This window comes from Corythoichthys intestinalis, chromosome 7 (genome assembly GCF_030265065.1).
Source record: "Corythoichthys intestinalis isolate RoL2023-P3 chromosome 7, ASM3026506v1, whole genome shotgun sequence".
Lineage (NCBI taxonomy): Eukaryota > Metazoa > Chordata > Actinopteri > Syngnathiformes > Syngnathidae > Corythoichthys > Corythoichthys intestinalis.
The window spans coordinates 48,799,074-48,826,242 of NC_080401.1; the positions used below are offsets into that span (position 1 = coordinate 48,799,074).

General features: G+C 39.1%; 2 protein-coding genes across 5 annotated transcripts in view; both read left to right on the plus strand.

Moving 5' to 3' along the window:
* chd1l (chromodomain helicase DNA binding protein 1-like) overlaps positions 1-6,713 on the plus strand; it is a 42,444-nt gene extending 35,731 nt beyond the window's left edge. For 2 of the 3 annotated variants that reach the window (XM_057842186.1, XM_057842188.1), the window contains 3 exons: positions 3,436-3,657; positions 6,371-6,455; positions 6,526-6,713. In XM_057842186.1, coding sequence (XP_057698169.1) covers positions 3,436-3,657; positions 6,371-6,455; positions 6,526-6,648 — 430 coding nt within the window. In that variant the 3' untranslated portion in view covers positions 6,649-6,713. Of the gene's footprint in view, positions 1-3,435; positions 3,658-6,172; positions 6,292-6,362; positions 6,456-6,525 lie in introns of those variants that run through there. The other variant, XM_057842187.1, reaches the window with a different exon arrangement.
* Positions 6,714-9,895: 3,182 nt separating this feature from the next.
* Positions 9,896-25,329, plus strand: traf3ip2l (TRAF3 interacting protein 2-like). 2 transcript variants are annotated; one of them, XM_057841631.1, is made up of 10 exons: positions 9,896-10,122; positions 11,695-11,763; positions 13,366-13,841; positions 18,146-18,182; positions 21,096-21,160; positions 21,237-21,334; positions 21,479-21,547; positions 23,732-23,848; positions 23,916-23,990; positions 24,068-25,329. In XM_057841631.1, the coding sequence occupies exons 2-10, from the start codon at positions 11,717-11,719 to the stop codon at positions 24,212-24,214; spliced, it is 1,131 nt and encodes a 376-aa protein (XP_057697614.1). In that variant the 5' UTR covers positions 9,896-10,122; positions 11,695-11,716; the 3' UTR covers positions 24,215-25,329. The 2 variants fall into 2 exon arrangements, with proteins under 2 accessions (XP_057697614.1, XP_057697613.1); XM_057841630.1 differs by having other exon boundaries at positions 11,700-11,763.
* The last annotated feature ends 1,840 nt before the right edge of the window (positions 25,330-27,169 follow it).

The window sequence follows — 27,169 nt, forward strand, 5'->3', positions numbered from 1 at the left end:
CGTCACAATCCAAATGGTTTGGACATCTATCGCCATCAATGACACTGGAATATTAATCTTTCACTTTATTTTTTGCTTGTAATGAAAGTTAATCCCTTTTTTTGTGTTTGACTTTTTTTTTTTTTTGCTTTGTATTTTATTATTAGCGCTTTAATGTTGTTGTGATTAACACTGGCTGCCATTGACTGCGATAGACGTCCAATCATTTTGTACTAGGAGGGGTTTCAGCGATCGATCGTTGGACTGGTCCAAATGGGTTGGGCGTCTATTGCTGTCAATGGATCTGATATATGATCTTCTTTCTTGGTCTAAAAATTTTTTTTTTTTTTTTTTTGTAGGTTTTAATTTGACTTATTGTATTATTTAACTATAAATTTATTATTATTTAATTAGTTTGTTCCCTAAGGCCAGGAATATGTTCATCCATTTCGTTGCAGGTTTTCTTTTTTTATTTCACGTATTTTTTTGTATGTTTTACGATTTCTACTTTTTATTTAAAAATTGCCATATATTTTTTGCGTTTTATCTTTTTTATTTACATTTTGTAAAGAATTTTTTTTTTCTATAATATTTTTTATTTTTTTTCGCCTCATTTTTTGCCCTTTTAGTTTTCCACTTTTTATTTATTTATTTTTTTTTTTAATTCAACCATTTGGGAAAAAAAAAAAAACTATCTCTATACGCATCATGTCGATGTTCCTCATTGTAGGAAATTTGTACTTTTTAGCTTGGTTTAATCACAATCCGACACATTTCATGATAATTTGAAAACATGTAAAGTAGCTTACTTAATATCGTAACTGTGCCTTTTTATTAAAAAAAAAAATTTTTTTTTAAATAAACTCGACTGGCAGCCTGTACAAAGCTAGTTCATACTTGGAATTTTGCTAAAAGTAGCTGCATTTTAACTTGAAAAAACTTGTTAGTTGCTCAATCTTGGTCTCATCTGACCAAAGCACAGGGTCCCAGTTGAAGCCTGGGACCGTGTGTATTTTTGTGCGAGACCAAGATAGAGCTTTTTGGCAACAAACACTCTAAGTGGGTCTGGTGTGCCACAAAAGATGCGCATGCTGAAAAGCACCTCATACCCACTGTGAAGTATGGGGGTGGGTCAGTGATGCTGTGGGACTGTTTCGCTTCCAAAGGCCCTGGGAACCTTGTTAGGGTGCATGGCATCATGAATGCTTTGAAATACCAGGACATTTTAAATCAAAATCTGTTGCCCTCTGCCCGAAAGCTTAAGATGGGTCGTCACTGGGTCTTTCAGCAAGCCAATGACCCTAACCATATGGCCAAATCTACACAGAAATGGTTCACCAGACACAAAATCAAGCTCCTCCCATGGCCATCTCAGTCCCCAGACCTTGTTTTGTTGGCAAAAGGGGGTTGTACAAAGTATTAACACCAGGGATACTAATAATTGTGACACACATTATTTGATGTCAAATAATTATTTCTTTATGTGGGATTTTTTCCCCACTGAATGAATGCACTTGTACTGAAGGTTGGATTTTTCTCTTTTTTTCCCATTAAGGTCCCATATTATTTGAATTAAAAAAATATATATATTAGAAGCTAAAAAACACATCTTTTTCAGGGGTGGCAATAATTATGGAGGGCACTGTATGAGGCTGCTCCTTTCTACGCATGCGTAGTTTGCGTTAATGGATGCGTACCTTGCAGAAGCGGGGGCCTTAAACACACCTTAAACGCAAGTGTGGACAGGTATAAAAATAGTCCGCAAAATACCCTGGAGAAAATTATCTGTCCTAGTGTAGATGTAGCCTGAGTGAGTCCACTTAAATCCACTCATGCTGCTCACTTACACACAATGAGTCACCACAGCACACTACCGCTAAAGTTTAACGAGCACAGCGAGCTCATACATTCGACGCCTGTCAAGGTAGGCGCTCTCAAGCTTCTATGGCAAGATCAAAGCATCAGAGCTGTCACTCATCGTTAACTTTAACAAGCAGATGCTTGGTGAGCAAGAAAAGCAGCAGGGTGGAGAGGTGAGAGGCTGTACGTGATCGGATCAGGACATTTCTATAAAATACTTTTTTCAAATGAAAAAAAAAATCTGATGGACTGAGAGCTTGACTTTTGAAGCGTGAAGTAGCAAGGGATCACGGTATATCGATATGGTGATATGTATCGCGATACTTTGTACACCAAAAGGTTATTGATATGCTCCCATCAAGAATCGCTTAATGAAAAGTCACTGTTTAACTCATTCACTCCAGCCATTTTCACCGGTGCAACCCCCTTTGCTCCCGGCCGTTTTACTGGATTTTGACTGATTTTGCCAGGCCCACAGAAAATTCTGTTCTATTGCTATATAAACATGGAACCCACCAAAAGAAAGATTAGACTCTCTTCTATCAGCAGGAAAAAAAGTAAGTTCATTTCTTTTTCCATTCTTTAGAAATCAGCATTAGAAAATAGCTTAGTTTGAGCAATTTTCCAATTTCTGATGAAAAACTGGAGAAATTGAGCTTTTTGTGAAAGCATACATTTCAAACATAACTGACTTTAACACAGCTATTTTTTTGCTTTAGTTCCATCCCAAACATCTGAATATTGTTTTCCTTTTACAAAATAGCATAAACAACAAGACAAATACAGCTTTTGATAGCAAAGTAACAATTTATTTACACATAACTAACTGAGAGATGACGCTGTTGTGGCCGCGACAGCCAGGTAAACTTTTCCCTCATCGCCGCCTGTCTCATAAAGATGGATTGTTTTGAGTCTCTGCGGGCTCTGCTCGGCAAGCAGCACTGACTCAACGGCATCGTCCGCTGCACTGGTGGTCCCGGTCGTTCTGCTAGGTCGTCCAGCGCCTGGCATCCCGGGCGTCCTCTAGATTGTTCTCCATTCGGTCGTCTTCCGCCGGCACCCCGGCCGTGCAGCCCGGCCATTCGTTGCTGTTGAATCGGGTTGCGGGTCTTACCAAATGCGCTACTGCCCTCTAGTGGCCAGTTTTATTGCTTTAAAATGGATTTTCAGCTTTGTGCTTTGGAGCTAAGTTGAATCAGAACCCAGAGATGTCTCTTGTGGGAAAAAAAAAAACGTAAAAGACGTATAAATACATCTTTGGGACACTAAAACAATTAAAAATAGAATGTATTTATACGTTTTTGGGAGCAAATGAGCAAATTCTTCCATCAGAATAGGGTCTTCATTAGCTCACTGGCGCCTTTGATGGCGCTGCACAACACATCCACTTCATTTTGACTGGACTTTTACAAGTCACATCATTTTCTTTTTAGGCCATTAAAATTTTTATTTCCTGACAATTATGCAGCCCTAACCTTCAATTAGATAAACTATTTATTTCCCTCTTTAAATGCTATGGATACTCTCCAACTTCTTTTCAACCCTAATAAAAATCTATCCTGTTTAACGCCACTATTCCTATAACCTGGCTGACAGATACTATCACGATCGCGGTGCCAAAAACACGGTCGCCGCTGCGTCGGCTTCCTCCTCAGACTTGGGGTCTCGCGGCTCGAACGCCGCCCACCTAGATGACCTGGAAGCAGCAGGCCCTTCTACGTCCGGCTCCCCCGAGCTGCCGTCTTTCATGAGGGGCGTCCACGTCTTTTTCTACAACCTGACTGCTACTGACAGGAAGAAGTTGGCACGTTACCTCATCACATATCCTTGGCGTAATAATGATAAGCACAGCAAGTACAAACAATATTTGTTAATACCTCTGACAGTCACGGACTCGTTGGCTGCCATTTACGGTGATGAACACGCAATCTATTTTCGACAATCATAATGGATTGGACGTCTATTTACATGGTTGTGCGTGAAATCATTGGCTGCTAAAAGTCAAATTCATTTGAAGTGGGAAGGTTGGCAGCTCTCCCAGTTCAAATGGAATGAGCTTCTACTAGTGATTAACTAAATATAGTCACAACATTGTTTTTTAAGGTCATTGGCTGCTATTGACTGTGCTAGAGGTCCAAACCATTTGAATTGGGAGGGATGACAGCCAATCATTGGATGTCAACCCTCCCAACGCGACGGTTGCCAAAAACGATTATTTTGATAGTCATTTCGATTTTTTTCGATTGGGTGACAAATTAGCAGATTTCTGGGTTTTGCTCCAGTTATTTTTAATTTTTAAAAAAAATAATTTTTGTTTAAAAAAATTGAAAAAAAATTTTTTTGGTCCTTTTTTTCAATTATATACACATTTAAATGAGTACATTTGCAAAAGGTATATAATAATATAATACAATACTTCCGTTTTTCCTTTTTTCCAAATTAAAACTAGAAATTATCTTCAAAATAGCAAATAAAAAAATCTACACACCCGCACAGTGTCGTAAAATTTCAATCAATTAAAAATCAATCTCCCGGTCGCCTGCAGATGGATTAACCAACATTTCTGTTTCAAACAGCTGTGTGAAGGATAAATAGTAATAAGGTAATGAATTCAGTTGTGGCTATCGGCGTATGATGGTTAGCAACCGTGTGGCTACACATTTAAACGAGTACATTTGCAAAAGGTAAAAAAATAATAAAGAGAATACTTCCGGTTCTCCTTTTTTCCAAATTAAAACTAGAAATTTCATCTTCTTCAAAATGTCAAATAAAAAAATCTATATGGAAGAATATTTGCTGGTTATTTTTTTGCTTTTTAAATTTAAATATGGAAAAATAACTAAAGGGGAAAAAAAAATAGAAAATTGTAAAAGTGTGAAACAAGACTTTACAATTAGGCTAAAAAGGAGGATTTGGTTGATTTTTCCAAAAAATAAAACTTTAGGTAAACTGTCTTGATTAAAATGATTAACTATCAGATTAGTTGATTATTTCGTGACAGCCTTACTACAGCAACGCATAATACTATATATAAACTTTGGCTGGCAGTGAATGACTTAAAGCAACACTTGGTAACTTTTCAGTTTTGGTCGATTTTAGCGGCACCGGTGGACAAAATTGGTAGTCATTTGTCTTAAGCAAGACTGCGTTTCCCATGAGGACCAACGCTGCTTTTTCAATGAGGACCGGCGCACACCCGCACAGTGTCGTAAAACCATCAATCAATTAAAAATCTCCCGGTCGCCTGCAGATGGATTAACCAACATTTCTGTTTCCAGCCGCTGTGTGAAGGATAAATAGTATTAAGGTAATGAATTCAGTTGTGGCTAACAGCGTATGACGGTTAGCAACTGTGTGGATACACATTTAAATGAGTACATTTGCAAAAGGTAAGAAAATAATAAAGAGAATACTTCCGGTTTTCCTTTTTGTCCAAATTAAAACTAGAAATTATCTTCTTTAAAATGTCAAATAAAAAAATATGAAGGAATATTTACTGGTTATTTTTTTGCTTTTAAACTGTCTTGATTAAAATCATTGACTATCAAATTAGTTGATTATTCGTGACAGCCTTACTATCACAACGCATAATACTATACATAAACTTGGGCTTGCAGTGAATGACTTAAAGCAACACTTGGTAGCTTGTCAGTTTTGATCGATTTTAGCGACGCCGGTGGACAAAAGTGGCAGTGTTTTGTCTTAAGGAAGACTGTTTCCCATGAGGACCAATGCTGCTTTTTCCATGAGGACCAGCGCACACCAGCACAGTGTCGTAAAATCATCAATCAATTAAAAATCAATCTCCCGGTTGCCTGCAGATGGATTAACCGACACTTCTGTTTGCAGCAGCTGTGTGAAGGATAAATAGTAATAAGGTAATGAATTCAGTTGTGGCTAACAGTGTATGACGGTTAGCAACCGTGTGGCTATCAGTTTTGGTTCCATCAACGATAACGATAACAAAATATTTCATCAACGAACACTTTTTGCATGACGATGACGCGCTGAAAACATGTCAGACTAAAACATAATGAGATTGGTGCCAGTTGTCATCTGACGACACGAGAATGAGATGAAAATTCGCCGTACTAGTTTCTGTCATAAAAACACAATGTGTGATATTTTCTTAATTGTATGTGTAGTTAGCACGCATTGATCAGTGTTTGGTCGTGTCACTCATGTGACGTGCTGAGCCTCCCCTCCGCCCCACACACGCTTACTTAGCGAGTTAAAGCCGGGCCAATGTTTATTCTGTATATCCTGGTAGCCTCCCTTTTTTCCGCCTCAGACAAAACTTTTTGTCTCTTTTGTTGATCTGCCATCTTTGCAGAATTTGCATGGAAGCATTCGCATCGACTTCCGTCTTGATAGTGTACAGCAAAAACTGACTAACACCGTGGGTGAAGATTACGAATGAGCACCACTTTCCTCTCCACCTCATAATAAATCGTACGTCTATCACTGTCAGTAGCAGCCAATGTTAATACGCTTCTTTCTATACAGCGCATTTGTCTCCTTAGCTTCATTGCACTTATGACGGCGATGAAGAAGAAGTGATGAGCGGAGAGGTCACCCACATTGTTGCCGAAGTGGAGCATGAGGTCCACTCGCAGGTTAGCCACCCAATCATCTGACTCAAATAACACCACTTTATGTGATTCTTTGAATTTTGCGTGGAAACAGGAGCTGCGAGAACTGACGAACCGCTACGACAGGGTCCTGCCAGTACGCAAGGCATGGCTGGAGGCCTGCTTTTCCCAACAGAGAAAAGTGGGCAGCGCACACTTTAAACATGAGCTTGTGTAATGTCTATATATGTGTTTTATCTCACAATGAGCGCAATGAATTTAATCACCAATAAATGACCTTTTTTGAAATACTTGTTTGTGTATTTATGGAAGTAATTTTTCTGGCACGGAGGGTGGGAAAAACGTGTTTTTTAATTTTAGTTTTTAGTATCATTATTTATAATAATGTTTGAACTCATTGTCTGCTACAGTGTATCACAAAAGTGAGTACACCCCTCGCATTTCTGCAGGTATTTAAGTATATCTTCATGGGACAACACTGACAAAATTACACTTTGACACAATGAAAAGTAGTCTGTGTGCAGCTTATATAATAGAGTTAATTTATTTTCCCCTCAAAATAACTCAAAATATAGCCATTAATATCTAAACCCCTGGAAACAAAAGTGAGTACACCCCTTTGAAAAAACGTACATCCCTAAATGTCCAAATTGAGTACTGCTTGTCATTTTCCCTCCAAAATGTCATGTGACTCGTTACAGGAGTGCTGTCAGCATTGCTGCAGAGATTGAAGAGGTGGGGGGTCAGCCTGTTAGTGCTCAGACCATACGCCGCACTCGACATCAAATTGGTGTGCATGGTTGTCACCCCAGGAGGAAGCCTATTCTGAAGACGGCGCACAAGAAAGCCTGCTCGTCTCATCAGACCATAGGACATGGTTCCAGTAATCCATGTACTTTGTTGACATGTCTTCAGCAAACTGTTTGCGGGCTTTCTCATATGCTTTAATGATAGAATAGACCCTATCGTTGTTAAGTGAATTATTTTCATGATGTTCAGACTTACATATATCCCTTTTCACTTGCTGAATGTGCCGGTCCATTTTTTCGCCCCTTAAACGAACGTTTGGCTGGCTGGTGACTTAAAGCCCTCCGTCCCACCACAAAGATGCATAGACATACTCACACATCCCGACAAACTCATGTCGACAACATGCCGTTTCCTCCGCCCCCTTGGGAGAAGAGGGATATTAGATTTTTTTTTTTTTTCGGCCAGCAGCAGCCACTGTAAGTCATGTGAAAAGACATCAATGTTGTGGCAGTGGGGGAAACACCAATTTTGCTACTGAAAGTCCGACCTGCATCAGAATTAGCATAACATTAAACTTGCTAACCTGCAAAACTACTGCGGCCAGCCTCCACAAGGAACAACGAAGTCAAGCTAGCTGTCCCTTATTTGGATCATTGTTTGCATTATTTGGATTACGGTAATATCCTCCCGCCTCCTCACAATAATTTTCGCCACAAAAGTTTACGCCAGGCAACTGCTAGCCACATTCGCTAACTAAATAGCATGGTACTGCGACAATATACGTAAAATAAATGCTAACAGCACAGTTTCTTTGCTTTTAACCAAGAATTGAGACTGTTTTACGTCCGTATCTATGAAGAATAAGGGGATTTAAGCATTTATTCACAAAAATTTTCGCCAGAAAAGCTCTGTTTACGCCAGGCGGCCGCTAGCCGCATTCACTAACAGAATAGCATTGTACTGCGACAATAAATGTAAAATAAACGATAACTGCACGGTTTCTTTGCTTTTAACTAAGAATTGAGACTGTTTTATATCCATATCTATGAAGAATTCGGTCATTTAAGCATTTGTTCACAATAATTTTCACCAGAAAAGCTCTGTTTATGCCAGGCGGCCGCTAGCCTCATTCGCTAACAGTATAGTGTATAATGATTATAAAGGGCTATTCTATAATAAGTTGTGATTGTATATAGAATTTATTAATAATCTGTTTACATATTATCTATGATTGATTCTGCATGTCTCCTCAAGTATTAAGTTTCTGATGTTAAATTGAGTGATTTATTTGCTGTTGAAAACTTGTTGAAAATATTTGAAGTTTTTGAAAATAGCGGAATCGCGGAAAACACTCCGGTGACTTGAAGTTCCGCTCTGAGACCCCCAATTGCCCGGTATGCATGTGTGATCCATCATTGGAAAGCTTAAAATCTGACTTTTCTGGAGGTTCATTTTTGAACAGGAGGGCATTTAAAAAAAAAAAAAAAAAAAAAAAATTTAAACAGCAAAACCCTATCTGGAGGTGAGAGCACGCGAGAGCAGAATTACAGACGCCATGACTTTAACGAGATACTACCGCGTACTTACCTTGTTTTGATCCCAAAACTCCATGTAGCATGTATCACTGAGTGTCAAGACACAACTGTGAATGGCCACAGCTGGATTTTTGCGGGATTTTATGGGTGAAACATGGTAATATAACAAGGGTGGCGATGCAGAAATCGCAGACATCAAGGAGTGGTCGAGATTTTCTTTTTCATGTATTTACCCTTTTAAACATTTTTTTTCAATTTTTCTTTGTTTGGATCGATTATTTATCATCTAACATACCGGAGAAAATGCGACAGTAACAAAAAAAATACAATTAAGCGATAGTTATGAGGTACATATCCCTGACTTTTTTTTACAGACACTTTTTTTTTTTTCATTGTGACGTAATTTATTTAAAAGTTTCAAATATGCGAGTGAATATATTTTTTTAAACCCTTTCTTACCAAATGTATCACATTTGATACATTTAGAATTTCATGATTTTGAGACTAATTCAGAATTTTCAAATATCTTTCCTCAAAAAAAATTTGAAAAAAATGGCTGCGAGTCAACTCCTGCATCTGCAGTTTCCATGAGAAAGAAAAACAGGATTTAGCATGGGTCATAGATATTAGAGCGCTTATTACGCATATATTTTTTTTCTTTTTTACAAATTTGAAAGAAAGGTTTCATTAAGACCTTATTTTTCTAATTTTATGATTCTCTGACAGTTGCTTCATGTTGCAGGCATTAAAGGGTTTAAAATGTGTTTTTTTAAACGAAATATCAGACATCAATTAATGATTCTAAGCTAAAAATGATATTTTGAATAATAAATATAATTACCTTCGTTTTATGGCTGGGTTGAAACAAAAGCGGTTGCGTGACGTCTGTAAACGGGCGTTTCCAGGGTAAAACGGACAAATTAAAAATAGGGGGCGTAATGCCCCATGAATGTGCTATGGTATTATATAGACATATTGTTCTGTCAAACACAAGTTGTTTTGGTTAAAATACAACAGTTTCTTTTAAACAGGAGTGCAAGAGAAGAAACGGCTTTTTCAGTCTTGTCCGTGTTTTCCGTCATATATACATATAATTATAATAATAATTAAAAGTTCATCACGTTACGGTCCACGTGTTGTGTAAATTCCTGACATTGCGTGGGAAGTGAGTGACAGGCGTGACTTGGCTGAAAGCCCAAAACAGACACGACTTTGAGTTGACGACATCCTTCGCACATCAAATCAGAAGCCTGAAGTGATCAAACGTCTCATATGTCAACCGGAGACGAGGCACCACGCAGCGGAGCGTCTTCCTCAAAGTAGCCGCCGAGCGAGCTCGTTTTCCGGCGAGAGGCTTTAGGTGTCCCCGCTAAGGATTCTAGCCACCAACATCGGCTGCAGCGACGGTAAAAGATTTTTTTCTTCTTCTCTTCTTTCCTCTTATAACTTGTTTCGAACGTCTTAAAACAGGTAAAAATATGAAAGTAACAAAAATACTATACCTTTATAATGTGTTTTAATAACGTAAAGAATGTTGAGGAAGGGTTAAGCTAGCCAACGAAGGGGAAATAAAGAAACAACAAAAAAGCAAAACAAAAAAACTAAATTGAAGTCACATACAAAACTGCAAATGACATTTAAATGTCATTTAATGGAAGAATTTAACCGAGGGCTTGAATGGGGTTTTCCCCCCTTAAATTGTCATATTTAATATTCGCGTTTAATTAACTTTACTGTGTAAACCTGTGTGATTACAATCAAACATTTCGAAGTGTTAGTTTTGTAACTGATGTCACACGTGGGCCAACTGTGTCAACTTCAAACACATGCAGAAATTCCCTCGGTGTGTTTGTGACAAGATCTACGAGTTTTTCGAGATACAGTGCCCTCCATAATTATTGGCACCCCTGAAAAAGATGTGTTTTTTAGCTTCTAATATTTTTTAAAATTCAAATAATATGTGACCTTAATGGAAAAAAAGCGGAAAAATCCAACCTTCAATACAAGTACATTCATTCAGTGGGGAAAAAATCCCATATAAAGAAAAAATTATTTGACATCAAATAATGTGTGTCACAATTATTAGCACCCCTGGTGTTAATACTTTGTACGACCCCCTTTTGCCAACAAAATAAGGTCTGGGGACTGAGATGGCCATGGGAGGAGCTTGATTTTGTGTCTGGTGAACCATTTCTGTGTAGATTTGGCCATATGTTTAGGGTCATTGTGACGACTCATCTTCAGCTTTTTGGCAACAAACACTCTAAGTGGGTCTGGCGTGCCACGAAAGATGCGCATGCTGAAAAGCACCTCATACCCACTGTGAAGTATGGGGGTGGGTCAGTGATGCTGTGGGGCTGTTTCGCTTCCAAAGGCCCTGGGAACCTTGTTAGGGTGCATGGCATCATGAATGCTTTGAAATACCAGGACATTTTAAATCAAAATCTGTTGCCCGAAAGCTGAAGATGGGTCGTCACTGGGTCTTTCAGCAAGACAATGAGCCTAAACATATGGCCAAATCTACACAGAAATGGTTCACCAGACACAAAATCAAGCTCCTCCCATGGCCATCTCAGTCCCCAGTCCTTGTTTTGTTGGCAAAAGGGGATTGTACAAAGTTTTAACACCAGGGGTGCTAATAATTGTGACACACATTATTTGATGTCAAATAATTTTTTCTTTATGTGGGATTTTCTCCCCACTGAATGAATGCACTTGTATTGAAGGTTGGATTTTTCTGTTTTTTTCCATTAAGGTCCCATATTATTTGAATAAAAAATATATTAGAAGCTAAAACATCTTTTTCAGGGGTGCCAATAAATATGAAGGGCACTGTACGAGATGTCACAGCAGCGGTAGAATTTCATAATGCGTTCAAAATAACAATCAACTGCCATTGACGGCCATAGACTTCCAATCCATTTGGAGTTTGAGATTTACAGAAAGAAAAAATCTTACACATCCATTTGTGTGTCAAGTGCAGTGTGAAGACACACATGGATGGGAAGAGGCCGAAGGATGCTGCCAGCTTTCAAAACCCCCAATAGGTGAGTCATGCTTGGGGACTTCCATCAGTGACTTTCACTGACTTGAACTGAAACTGTTATGTTTTGTTTTCTTTTTTATAAAAGCATATTACTGTCGAATAAAGGTGAAATTAAATGAAAATCCCAGAAATGAGTTACAGAATGTGAGAAACGTAACTTTTTAATGTGATACGTTTCACATTTTAGCGTATTCCACTACACAATTTCAAATAAGTTTCTCATTTAAATGTGATGTTTCAAGTTTTGTAAGTAATATTAAAAAAAAAAAAAAAAAAGTTAAAACATGCCTCGAATAATGATATGATCGAGAGGTTTGGTCTCAACATTGGTAGGGATGATATGACAGCAAGGGCGTAGGTTTGCATAGGGACGGTAGGGACATAAAACTACCAACTTTTCAGAATGCTGAAATTTTCCCCACCAACTTTTAAGCAACCTTATTTGCAATATGTAATGACATCCAGGCATGCAAACTGGTTAGGGGTGAAAAAGATGACAAAGTAACACGGACACACAGCATCCCCGGAAAAGTGCATTTCATAGTGCAACCAGAGACATCTCGAATTAAACACAGTACATAATAATTTAACATATACAAGTCCAAATCTCTCATGCTGAAATCAGAACATATAAGATGCATTAAGTAGCAAATTATACAAAATCTAAATTATAAAATATACAGTATGTCCCATTTGCATTAAGCAGAGAACAGCTGTACAGCGTAAAATATGAATTTACAGGTACAGTATAAATTCCATTCACTTAGCTATTATGAGATAGACAGAAGTACACATGTAGGCTGTTTTATGAACGGGGGTGTGTACGAATAGCGCGGGAATGGGGGTACTTTCAAATGCGACCTGTAGCGGAGCTCTCCGGTTTGATAAACTCTCGATGGCTAAACAAACGAAACGACCTCCACAACAAGGCGAAACTCTTCCCTTTCTCTAATTATCGGAGAGTATAGAGGGGCCTTAAATAACTTGTTGTCAAAAATAACTGGTGACCATTCAGAACTTTACTAACAAACATGACTTGTATGGAAGGCACGAGTTCATCACTCTAGTTACCTCATTGCTCATGATTTTTTTTTAAATCGTTAACAAGCGCTTTACAAAGGGGCCTTAAATAACTTGTCACAATGCCAACTGGCGACAATTCAGATCCCAACTGACGTTCGCTAACTTTACGAGCAAAGCCCTATGTGAAAGGTGCGAGTTCAGTGTTTTTCAATCTTTTTTGACTCACGGCACGTTTTTACATTGGAAAAAATCTCGCGGCACACCACAAACCAAAACTGTTACAAAATTATTTTCTGTACAGTATATTCAATTATAAAATACTTTCTCAGTATGTATACTTACTCAGTGTGAAACTTGAGCCTGTTTAGATGAACACAAAGTCGATATCCTTATTCTTCAACAGCTTAAACATTCTGTAGTTAATGTTTTAAAGGGATAGCTATCAAGTTTAAACGTGGAAAGTTTCATTAAAACTGTAGAAAAAGTTCTTTTTGCAGAACACCCTGCTATGTGTAGACATGGCCTAAATGTAAGATCTCCAAACCCTAAGTGTGTCTGACTTTAACGTCGTGGTGTCCAGTTGGTTCCCAAGCAACCCCAACACACCCCAAGAGGACGATGAGACCATGAGCGCCGAGCAGCGAGAAGCGATGGCCGCTCCCAAACTGAACTCGCTCCCCTTTTACGACCGGGCCGCCTCTGGCGCTTCTTCTAGTCCGGAGCCGTACCGGGACCCCGAACCGGAGTGTTCCTTCCTCACCTGCCCTCCCACGCCGTTCCCCAGCATGGCGGACGGTAGCTGGGCACGACCGAGCCTCTCCGGCGACTGGTCCGGATACCCCAGCAGCGCCGCTTCATCTGGTCATGAAGAACCTTGCAGCTGCTGCGTTGGCTCCCAATCGGAACATGACTTGAGCTTGGAGCAACCGTGCTCGCTCCGGTCCGAGCCGGCTTGCCGCCACCTTTACGTGTGCTCACCCCCGGGGGCAACCTGCTATACGCGCTGTCCCTCTGACACCAAACCGCCGTGGCTTCAGAACCAAGCCCCGCAATGCTGTGAGTACTTCCTATAGCCAAGTTTCACCCTCCCACCAATTAGACACTAGTAGTAGTTAAATGGATTCAACATCTAGCATCGTCAATGGCAGACAATGTGTTAAATTTGCTTTATTTGTTGATATTACAAACGATTTGATATTGAATCATTTCAAGGGCTACCGATCTATTTAGTATGATATTATGTAAACTTTTAAACAAGTTACGTTTCACTTAAAAAAAATGTAAAGCAATTTGAACATTTTAGCCAATTTTGTTGCTGAAAATTTCAGATATTTGAATGAAAAACTTTCTTTTGAACAAAAGATGATGGTAGTGATCAGTATTTAGCATTTCAAACAATTTGATTAGATTGTTTCTTAACCAGTCCATATTGGCGTATTGTTACATCCCTAAACACCAATCTCTCGATGATGCGACGAAATGAAATTTACCAATACAGACAGTCCCCGGGTTACGAAGGAGTTCCGTTCCTACTAGGAGTGGGAACCTCTTGGCACCTCACGATACGATACGATTTGACGATATAACGATTTTCGATACATTGGTCAGGAAATCATTCTAGGATATACTACAAAAAACAAGCTGCTGTGAATTGAAATGAGTTTATCACTAGTAGACGTCCAATCCATTTGAACTGGGAGGGTGGCAGCGAATGAACGAATCCATTCGCTGCTATCCCTCCCACTTCAAACGGATTGAACGTCTATGGCTGTCAGTGACAGCCAATGCCAGGCAATGAGTAATTTTGGGCCATTTAAAGTCATTTACCTATTGATTTTCAGTTACTTCCTGTTGATTTTGGGGTATTTGATGGGTCACTTGCTGTTTATTTTGCGTTACAGAACAGGAAGTGACCTGGGAATCACCCAAATGATTTGGCAGTGACTCAAACTCAACAGAAAATGACCTGTAAATGCCCTAAAACAGGGGTCCCCAAACTACGGCCATTCGGTCCGCCGACACATTTGGTCCGGCCCCCTGAACTTTTTTTTTTTTTTTTTTTTCCTCAATAGTGTTATTTATTTCCTGGCTTTTTTCTGTGAAGAACCCAGAGAGGGTTATTTGGTTATTATCTATTTAATTGATAGTGTTATTATTATTTATTATTCTATTTTATTCAGGGCTGTCAAAATTATCGCGTTAACGGCGGTAATTAATTTTTTAAATTAATCACGTTAAAATATTTGACGCAATTAACGCACATGTCCCGCTCAGACAGATTTAAATGACAGTAGAGTGAAATGCCCACTTGTTAATTGTGTTTTATGGAGTTTTGCCGCCCTCTGCTGGCGCTTGGGTGCGACTGATTTTATAGGCTTCAGCACCCATGAGCATTGTGTAAGTAATTATTGACATCAACAATGGCGGGCTACTAGTTTATTTTTTGATTGCAAATTTTGCAAATTTTATTAAAACGAAAACATTAAGAGGGGTTTTAATATAAAATTTCTATAAATTGTACTAACATTTATCTTTTAAGAACTACAAGTCTTTCTATCCATGGATCGCTTTAACAGATTCTTAATGTTAATGCCATCTTGTTGATTTATTGTTATAATAAACAAATACAGTCCTTATGTACCGTATGTTGAATGTATATATCCATCTTATGTCTTATCTTTCCATTCCAACAATTTATTTTACAGAATATATATATAATTTACAAAAAATATGGCATATTTTATAGATGGTTTGAATTGCGATTAATTGCGATTAATTACGATTAATTAATTTTTAAGCTGTAATTAACTCGATTAAAAATTTTAATCGTTTGACAGCCCTAATTATATTATTATTATATTATATTATATTATTATTATTTTATTTTATTTTTTTACTTTTGTTCCGTAAAGAATACAGAAAGGGTTATTTGATTGTGGCTTTCTGAAAAACAATACATTTTTACATTTAGGCACTCCTGCAATCGTCACACTTTTTCTGTTACAAACTGACCCGGCCCCTCATCAGAGAAGGGAAAAGTTATGTGGCCCCCACAGGAAAAAGTTTGGGGACCCCTGCCCTAAAATACATAGCAAGTGACCTGTAAATGCCCCGAAAATCGGACGAATGACTGTGCATGCTCTGGTTTTGAATGAAAAAACTTCCCCTGTCTAAATGGATTGGGCGTCGAGCACCGTCAGTGGCATCATTTTATTATTTTTTTTAACTGACACCTTTTTAAAAGGATATCTCGATTCTTGACAGGAGCATATCGATAACCTATGGGGATACAAAGTATCACGATATACCACCATTTCGATATTTTGTCACACCCCTAGTTCCTACGCTGGCGACATAAACTAAATTTGCGCGTAAGTCAGAAGTACTCCTAAATGTCCTCTAAATCTCAAAATAACTATCCAAAGACATGCATTATTGTACTGTCCTCGCCAAGACGTTGGAGCTAAGTCCTAGCTAGACAGTGAGCTAAGCTGTGATCTTTCCCCTTTCTCTCACTCAGCTGCGCGACTTCTTCGTGGGAGCAAATGCACTCTTCCTCGTGTGTGTGCACGTATACTCATCTTCGTGTGTACATGCGCTCTTACTCGCGTGCGAAAGTACTACCTTCTCTACGCTTCCTTCGCCAAAATAAAAGCATGCATCACAAAACAAAAGTCAACATTATAATTGAATACACATTTCGCCAAAGGGCAGAATAGTCATATTAATAAAATAAGGTAAAGAAATAAGAAACTGTGAGGTACAATAAGGTACTGGTAATGCGACTAAAACCAAATTTAAAAAAAAACTGGACTCCAGCGTCATCAAGTCAAAATCACGTAAATCGGGTACATCGTAACCCCGGGATTACCTGTATTACAAAATCTGCCATGATTCAATTTGATGCAAAAACCTTCAATCCAAATTGATATACTGAATTGCAGGGGTCGGGAACCTATGGCTCGCGAGCCAGATATGGCTCTTTTGACGCCTGCATCTGGCTCGCAGACAAATCTTCAGTTATTAAAAAAAAAAAAAAAGTTTCGTTATGTAATGGGAACGGCGCTAGGACCTCGGGGGAAACCTGGCGGGGGTAAGAGCCACAGGGGAAGCGTTAAAAAGAGCAACCAGTAAGGGACGCTCACATGTTTTCCATTGGCAAACCCAGTGATGAGGCGACTTTCGGGACACTACAGGTGCGGCAGTGGAGAACGTCTGAAGTCTGAGGATGCGTGTGGCAGTCGTTTGAAATAATATCTATGGATCTGTAGCGTGGTGCAGACAGGGATTAAATGCTTCAGTCTGTTGCTTCACATTTCATTTTTGCTTTATTTTCATTTTTTTTGTACAGCTGAAGCAAGAAAAAAAAACGTCCGTCTCGCATTGCTGCACACAGACGGCTCATTTCTTATTCGCTCTAAAATGTAGACTCTTACATAATTATAATAATAAACAAATACAAGTTTTTGTGACAAAACATTTAACTTCTGCATTTTGTAGTATTCACTCGTCGTCCGCTTGCCATTACAAACACATCTGCAGTCACACATAAACATACTGTAATAGCCCCGAATGGGGAAATAGGATGGAGAGGAGTCGGTGATGACTTTCCCACTGTATTGTGGCAACCATAGAAATAATAAACAAAATAACAGCGTTATTACTAACTACGCTCTCACGCCATACGCTCTCTCCTCCTTGCTTCCCGCTACGTCACTACTCTGCTGTCTGATGGCCTCTTCAAGGGCCCACAAATAGTTACGGACATTACAATACTTCACGATTAACATATTTCTGAACTATATTAACACACGGCACACATCACAATCATCATAAAATAAAGCAATCCGCTAATATACACAGTCAAATGATACTCTTTTCTCACCTCAAACAAGAAAAAAATATTAGTTTACAACGTCTGTCTCACAATGCTGCCAAGACGGCTGATTTCTTATTCGCTCTCAAATGCGAACATTTGTTTCCCATGCACGCCATGTAGCGAACGCCTCCCCCCTGCTGGTTTAAAACCGTAAGTACAACAGTCTATCTGTGGACACAAAATATTAAAATAATTATTTTAATATTATTTAATAATTATTATTTTATGTAATTATCATTATTTATAAAGTTATTAAAATAATTCAGAGACTTATTATACTTTAAAAATGTTGAAATTACATAAAATGCACATATTACTTGTATTTTTAGTTTTAAAAATATTGCATGGCTCTCACAGAATTACATTTAAAAATATGTGGTGTTCATGGCTCTCTCAGCCAAAAAGGTTCCCAACCCCTGCTGTATTGCTACACCGCTAGTTTTACTCTGTGCTATTGTCAGATTTGCTTGTTTTCACGCAGGTGATTGCAGACCTCCTTGGGACCGATTCACTCCTTCGTAAGTTCCTTTTTTTTTCTGCTACCGCTTCATCTTTGATGGTAATAATGCAAAACTGTGCCACCAGCATGGCAGGAGCACATACTAGCTGTTAGGCTAATAGCCCAGGCTAGCAGCTTTAGCAACCAATGGCTAGCGCCCAACAATGGCGTACCGCACGCAGGCTATTTTTAGACCGTGAGATCGCATCGTAAAGCGGAAGTAAAGCCGAAGTGGGACATTATAGACCCGCCCTCACATAGACCCAACGTAATTTGTGCTACTTTTCTCCGGTAATCTTTCAAAAGCGAAAATGCCAATCACGCATTGCTTTTTTGGAACTTGTAGAAACGACTCTAGACATTACGACACATGAAGGATGTTTTCTTCATACGTTTCCGGAAACCAAAAACTAGGGAGGAAAAAATGTGTAGACCGAATCAACTTGCGCGGACTTTTAACACCAGCTCGGTGAATCCATTCACATTTCATATGCAGTAAACATTATGTTGGGTTGGCATGGTCTTTCATAGGACAAAGAGGTAAGCCATTTTTATATTTTTAAACTTATTTTTTTAGCGTAACGTTGTGCCGTACTGCTTCTGTCTGACAATGAATGACCTGAAAAGAATTACAATGTTATCTGACTGCCACTGTTACCATTTCTGTTATATATGTATAAAAAACAACTTTAGTAAGGGGGAAGTGTAAATAAATTATAGAATTAAGATGTGTTATCAATGAAAAAATTAAAAGTGTTCGTTGGCTGTCACTGAGTAGCATTTGGGATCGCTACACAAAGCTAACTAAATTACCCCGAAGAACGGTAAGAGACTTAGGACAACCAGAGGATATATAAGAAAGAAAGGGCTGATGGTAAAGGATAGCTTGTTGTAACAGGAGAATGTCCTTGTCAGTCGCGTCGATAAAAAAGCTAAAGCTATGCTTAGGTCAGCTCGTTTTTTTAGTCTTTTTCAGCCTTCGACACTAAAGACATCTCTTTAACTGAACATTTTTATGTTCTTCCACATCTTTGCCAGTGAATTTGGCACCAGGCACATCATTTTCGGAGATAATTGGTCGATTTAGCTCTGTAAAAATCTCTTTCGTACACGATTTCCATTCATTTCCTATTAGGGAGAAACGGTGGCTTGTCCCTACTTAGCAACAGTAGCTAATGTCATGAATATTAATGAGCGGAAGTGACGTGTTGCTTGCGGTACGCCATTGGACTCGAGTCACTGGGACTTGTCCTCGAGTCGCAAATTTGATTTATTTTATGTTAATATGTCGAATGTGCTGCTAGTCTTTAAGCCACTGTACCTGCGGCCTTATGAAAACAAAGAGCTTTTTCTGTCAAAAATTCTTACCCTCTTAGCCAATTGGATGCCAGGAATGCTAGGCAATAGCCAATGGCAGAGCAGCTATAAGTATGTTACCTTCAGTAAACGCTGCGAGTACCAGCCATACTGTATTTTTTTTCCTTTTGTATCCTAAAATTTCTTTTGTAAAAAGAGGCAATATTTTCCTGTTGAGGTTTGTCTTAACCTTAAAATTCTGTATGTAGAGACGTTCGTAAGAAGAGTTACAGTGGGGCAAATAAGTATTAACTCAACCACTAATTGTGCAAGTTCTCCCACTTGAAAATATCAGAGAGGCTGTAATCGTCAACATGGGTAAAACTCAACCATGAGAGACAGAATGTGGGGAAAAAAAACAGAAAATCACATTGTTTGATTTTTAAAGAATTTATTTGCAAATCACGTAGATCTGGAGACTGGCTAGGCCACTCCAGGAACATGAAATGCTTCTTACGAAGCCAATCATTTTTTGCACTGGCTGTGTGTTAGGGATCATTGTCATGCTTAAAGACCCAGCCACGTCTCATCTTCAATACCCTTGCTGATGGAAGGAGATTTTCACTCAAACTCTCTCGATACATGGCCCCATTCATTCTTTCTTTTACACTGATCAGTCGTCCTGCTCACTTTGCAGAAAAACAACCCCAAAGCATGATGTTTCCACCCCCATGCTTCACAGTGGGTATGGTGTTCTTCGGATGCAATTCAGTATTCTTTCTCCTCCAAACACGAGAACCTGTGTTTCTACCAAAAAGTTCTTTTTTGGTTTCATCTGACCATAACACATTCTCCCAGTCCTATTCTGGATCATCCAAATACTCTCTAGCGAACCGCAGACGGGCCTGGACGTGTACTGGCTTCAGCAGGGGGAGACGTCTAGCAGTGCAGGATTTGAGTCCCTGGCGGCGCATTGTGTTACTGATAGTGGCCTCTGTTACTGTGGTCCCAGCTCTCTGTAGGTCATTCACTAGGTCCCCCCGTGTGGTTCTGGGATTTTTGCTCACCGTTCTTGTTATCATTTTGACGCCACGGGGTGAGATCTTGCATGGAGCCCCAGATAGAGGGAGCTTGTCAGTGGTCTTGTGTCCTAATAATTGCTCCCAGAGTTGATTTCTTTACACCAAGCGTTTTATCTATTGCAGATTCAGTCTTCCCAGCCTGGTGCAGGTCTACAATTTTGTCACTGGTGTCCTTCGACAGCTCTTTGGTCTTGGCCATAGTGGAGTTTGGAGTGTGACTGACTGAGATTGTGGACAGGTGTCTTTTATAACGATGATGAGTTAAAACAGGTGCCATTAATACAGGTAACGAGTGGAGCCTCGTTAGACCTCGTTAGAAGAAGTTAGACCTCTTTGACAGTCAGAAATCTTGCTTGTTTGTAGGTGACCAAATACTTATTTTCCACTCTAATTTGGAAATAAATTCTTTAAAAATCAAACAATGTGATTTTCTTTTTTTTTTCTTCACATTCTTTCTCTTGCACAATTGGTGGTTGACTAAATACTTATTTGCCCCACTGTACCACTGTGTTCTGTATGTACTTATATGTATTTAAATGTATTTTTTATGACAGTGGCCGCAGCGTACCCCCTGTTGAGAAGCTGTCGACACCTAGCATTTCCTTGTCCCTGGAGCAAAGTGAGCGGACAGTCCTCCAAAATTTTGCATACAACGGCCCATTTTTTTAGAATCTTTGTCATGTTGTGCCATGCAGGGCGAGTGTTCGTCACATATGAAGCGGATGATGACGCTCACGTGAATGAAATCATCAAGTTTGTGGCGCTGCTGCGACACAACGGCTTCGACACGCATGTACGACAATTTATGATAAATTACTGTATGTTTCAGTGCCATTGACGGCGATAAACATGCGATCTAATTGGAGTGTAAATGGATCGCATGTCTCTCGCCGTCAATGGAATGAAAAATGACATTGAAGTTACATCGCGCTTTCAGATCGACATCTTCGAGCAGCAGTTCCGCAGCATCAGCAAGATCGACTTCATGGAGCGCTACCTCAGTGAGGTAAAAATGTCACCGCTTTCAGTTCGTAATGATAAACCCGATGGGCATTCCAGTGGTATGAAAAAGTATCTGAACCTTTTGGAATTTCTCACATTTCTGCATTAAATCGGCATCAAATGTGATATGATCTTTGTCAAAATAACACAGATGAAAATACAGTGTCTGCTTTAACTAAAACCACCCAAACATTTATAGTTTTTCATATTTTAATGAGGATAGCATTCAAACAATGACAGAAGGGGGGGAAAATAAGTAAGTGAACCTTCTGTCTAAGGAGACTTGAAGAGCAATTGAAACCAATTTTTACCAAACATTTTAAGTCAGGTGTGTGCCCAATCACTGAAGAGTGGTTTGAAGCTGCCCTGCCCACTATAAAACACAGACCTGGTAAGAATCGTCGTGATGAGAAGCATTGTCTATGTGCATCATGGCTCGGTCAAAAGAGCTGTCTGAAGATTGTTGATTTTTATGAAGCTGGGAAAGGATACAAAACCATCTCTAAAAGTCTGGATGTTCATAAGTCGACAGTCAGAGAAGTTGTCCACAAATGGAGAGTGTTTGGCACTGTCGCTTCTCTCCCAAGGAGTGGCCGTCCACCAAAGATGACGCCAAGAGTTCAGCGCAGAATACTCAAAGAGGTAAAAAAGAACCCTAGAGTGTCTGCTAAAGACTTAAAGAAATCACAGGCACAGTCCAATATCTTTGTGCACACATCAAGTGTATGTAAAATTATGGCGAAGAATGGTGTTCATGGGAGCACTCCACGGGGGAAGCCACTGCTGTCTAAAAAAAAAACATCCTTTAATGTTCGCAAAAAGGCATTTGGACACTCCACGGAAGTTTTGGCAAAATATTTTGTGGACTGATGAAACCAAAGTTGAATTGTTTAGGAGTAACAACGTCATGTGTGGAGGAAAAATGGAACAGCTCAACAACATCAACATCTCATCCCCACCGTGAAGCATGGTGGAGGGAGCATCATTATTTGGGGCTGTTTTGCTGCCTCAGGGCCTGGACAACTTGCAATCATTAATGGAAGAATGAATTTTAAAAAATTATCAGGATGTTTTGCTGGAAAACCCGAGGCCGTCTGTCAGACATTTGAAGCTAAAAAGAGGATGGATGCTGCAACAAGACAATGATCCAAAACAGAAGTAAATCAACTTCAGAATGGTTACAGAAGAACAAAATACACGTTCTGGAGTGGCCAAGTCAAAGTTCAGACTTGAACCCCATTGAAATGCTGTGGCATGACCTAAAGACAGGGATTCATTCCAAACATTCCAGAAATCTGACTGAACTACAGCAGTTTTGTCGAGAAGAATGGGCAAAAGTTAGTCCTGATCGATGTGTCAGACTGATCTGCAGCTACAGGAAGCGTCTGGTTGAAGTTATTGCTGCTAAGGGGGGGGGGGGCAAAATATTAAATGTGATGGTTCACTTACTTATTTTTCCCCCTTATGACATTGTTTGCATACTATCCTCATTAAAATATGAAAACCTATAAATGTTTGGGTGGTTTAAGTTAAAACACTGTTTTTTCATCTGTGTGATTTTGACAAAGATCAGATCATATTTGATGCTGCTTTTATGCAGGAATGTGAGAAATTCCAAAAGGTTCAGATCATTTTTCATACCACTGTACGAGGGCTGTCACAATTAATCGACAACTAACCGATTATCAAATCAATCAAAAATTATTTTGATTGTTTATTAATTGTTTTGAGACATTGTTGACCCAAAATTTATCCAAATCTTTTCTTTTGAGCTTCTTAATTGCAAATATTTATTTATTTATTTTTTAAATCACAGAACCGGAAAAAGGTCATTCTTTTACATATGATACAAATTATTTTTCTTTTTTTTTTAATTTAAAAAGGCAAAAAACTAAATATTGTCTTTATTTTTGGTTCTTTTTTAAAATTTGTATTAATTTATTTTTCATTTTGGTTCTTTTTTTTTTTTTTTTAAATAATAAAAATAAAAAATTAATATGCAGTATATATATTTTAAATGTATTTAAAAAAAAATGTTTTCCTTAATCTTCCATCCAGGACTACAGAAACGTGTTTCGAATGTTATTTTCACGAAAAACATGAAGTCGTGCATGATTTACTTTTGTGGAACACACACGCGGACCCCGATCTAGCCCCTGGCCCTTAACTTTGACCCCTGCCTCCACAGAAGGAATACCTGATCATCATCATCATCAGCCCCAAATACCACGAGACGGTCACCGCCTCGCACGTCAGTCCCGAAAACGACGAGAGAACCTGCAATACCGTCTACATCCACAAACAGGTTGGCAGGACATTTGACGTCGCAACGTTTTACGACACTTTTTCGTCAACGCCGTCGTTCTATTCAGCTCCAGAACGAGTTCATACAGAATGGAAGCAAGAATTTCCGATTTATTCCCATTCTGTTCCCCGGTGCTAAAAAGGTATGAAGAAACAAAGATCGGAATTCTGTTATCCGAAAAAAAAAACAAAATATCTTGGCTTTTTTTTTTTTTTGCAGTGTCATGTTCCCAACTGGCTACTTAACACGCACGTGTACTGTTGGCCGCGCGACCGCGACGACATCCTGCGACGGCTGATGAGGGTGGAGAAGTACAACCCGCCGCCCATCGGAGAACTGCCCACGATCGTGTCCATCCCCATATAGGCTTCGTCAATTCCAGGTGCCCTCTGAGATACTTCCGGGTGGCGCGGACATTTTCTTTTGACACTAAACATGTTTGAATCTGAACATTTGAGCCGTTGACTTTGCTGGCTTACTTTTGGTCAAAAGATATACAAGACAAAAAGTTTGTTTCCGAGTTTTTGCCACCCGGAAGTACGTGTGACGTCAGGAGGAAAAGTTCTGCAGGGTTTCCTGAGGACATCTCAATGGAGAGGGGTGTATAGCTAGCGGAAGCTAGTTAGTTGGTTAACAAAGCACAAGAACTTAGCGGAAGCTAGCTCGTTGTCAAATGATTTTTTTAAGCACAATAACTTAGCAGACGCTACTTGCCCAATGATATTTAAGTACAAAAACTTATAGGAAGCTAGCAAAAATGCTAGGTAGTTGACCAATGATTTTAATCGGCTAATGATTTTCAAGCATAAGAATTTAGCGGATGCTAGCGGAAGCATGCTAGTTGGCCAGTCATGATTTATACTGCCTTCATATGCTGATAATGATCCTTTCCACTTGCTAATTGGTAATTACGAGTAAGTCCTGTTCATTGCTGTTGTTGTAGCAAAAAATCAAAAACAAAAAAAACCACAACAAATTGTTTTCATTTACTATAACAAGAAGCGAATGCACAGAAATGCAAACGGTAAGTTTTTGTATGTAAATGAACATTTAAGCAAACACTGGATTAAAAAAATAAGTTTTGTAAATTGATATGGTCTGTTATTATGCTGGTCTAAAAAAAAATGTTTTTGATTTTTTTAATTAGGCCTTTGCAAATAATTTTTAGATGATCGGAATAGGGTGCAAGAGGTTTTTAAGATTTTTTTTTTTTTTTAAATTAAGGGCTACAAAGCTAAAAAATGTACAAAGGTATTAAAAGAAACAAGAAAATGTATGTTTTCTACTACGTAAAATTTTTAGAAGATTAGAATCAGGTGGGGAAAAAAATTGTGTTTCAAAGATTATTCCTTAATGGATACAAATATAGTGTCAAAAGAAACAAAAAAACCAAACAAACTATGTATTAATAAATTAATACATTGCCGAGGAACCGGATCGGTACTCAGTATCGGCAGCTCCTCAAAATCGGGTGTCTCGGGACTCGACTTCGGGTGCAAAAATATATTGATCGGGACAACTCTTGATATATACATATACTATAACCCAGGGGTTGGGAACCTTTTTGACTGAGAGAGCCAAAACATCTAATATATTTTAAAATGTGACTCCATGAGAGCCATACAGAGTGTGTGTGTGTGTGTGTGTATATATATATTATATAGTCGTCTAGTTGTGATTGATAAAAATCTCAGTTGCGTACTCACCACTTGGAAAATAACAAATAGAAACATGGATTGGCTTTACGTATATTTCCTGGAAGTGGGAACCACAAACAGGGGGTTGTATGCATCAATGTGGCCAAGACAGGTGGAGTCTCTCAAGGTAGCAGTTTCGTGAGTATCTCACTCCCAGAAATGGCAACAATTTCACAGGCGAAAAAGTCATGAAAGTGAAACAGATCACACACCTGTGTGACTTGCGGTACCACACAGTTCACTTTCGTGCTTTAATTTCCCTCTATGCATTTTTATTGACTATACTATACGTTATAGCCACGCTGCTGGCTCAGCGGAGACTTAATGCGTTAGGCGAGCTCCGTAATGCCAATCTCCGTGCAATCCGCGACCACCAATGGGCACCGAATTGAAGCATATAATTGCAATGTACGTTTGAAGTGTCCAAGTTCACTGTGAGAATGCGCCGTGAGCTCATCACAGCTCATTAATGTCAAGCGAGCCGGCCAGTTCCACGTTTAAGATTACGGTTTGGCGGAGAGCCAGATGCACTCATCAAAAGAGCCAGATATGGCTCCCGAGCCATAGTTTCCTGACCCCTGCTATACCCCCTTGCAAAAAGTATGGAGTCAGTCTCGGACGAGCACTCACTCAGACATTTTATGGTAAGAGTCAAGAATCTGCATTGGACAAGGTGATGATGCTGGAACTTTTGTTTGGTGCTGTTCCAGTGAGATTTACAAAGATGACTGCCTGAAGAAAAGGTAAAAATTCCCTCAGTCCTTGATGATATGGGGCTGCATGTCAGGCAAAGGCACTGGGGAGATGGCTGTGGTTAAATCTTCAATAAATGCACAAGTTTACATCGAAATTTTAGGCAGCTTTGTGAGAGAATTTTATTCATGCTTACAACACAACCATTATACATTATATATTGTATGCTTTTGTTATGCTTGCATGAGAACATTGTAGCATTAACCTGTTTCAGTGTGCCTTCCCATGGCCTTGACGATTGCAGACTGTATCATCAAATGCCCAAATATGGACTGTTATGTTCCTACGTTTTTCAATAGGAACATAATGAATACAAGGGAGGACTGTGGTTTCTTATCATCGTTCTAGCCGGGACCGGTGTTCAAGGTCTCAGCTCAAAGATGTTTTTGTATGGAAAAATACCCAGGTTTGTGAGATGATGTGTTTCGTTTCTTAGTAAGTTTTGTTTCACGGTGGGCTTCGGCACCGCCCTTTCAACAATATAAATGTCCTGCCTCTATTGTACTTCTTCGTACTTTCTGGGTGATCACATCTCCTGGCTGGGTCGCATCATTTTGTACCCAAGAGCTCTTGTTTATAAAGCCTTTGAAGAAAAGCAATCCATGGTTGGGGTCTTATTCATTTCTCTAATCGAGCTATGGAGGTAACACTTGTCTTGGAGTTCAAAGTTGAACTTCCCTGACAAGTTCTTTTATCCCTTTGATTGAAAATATGTTTGTCATTTTCCAAAATGACAATGCATCATGCCACAGAGATAAAACTATTAAAGCATTCCTTGGAGAAAGACTCATCCAGTAAATGTCACGGCCTGCAAATATCCCAGATCTCAACCCTATTGAAAACCTGTGGTGGAAATGGGAAAAAAAATGGT

Coding starts and splice junctions, on each gene's coding strand:
- traf3ip2l (XM_057841631.1), top strand. CDS start 11,717: ATGGGAAGAGGCCGAAGGATGCTGCCAGCTTTCAAAACCCCCAATAG. Junction 18,183..21,095: donor TGGGACCGATTCACTCCTTC/GTAAGTTCCTTT, acceptor TTTTTATGACAG/TGGCCGCAGCGTACCCCCTG. Junction 21,548..23,731: donor TGGAGCGCTACCTCAGTGAG/GTAAAAATGTCA, acceptor CTGCCTCCACAG/AAGGAATACCTGATCATCAT.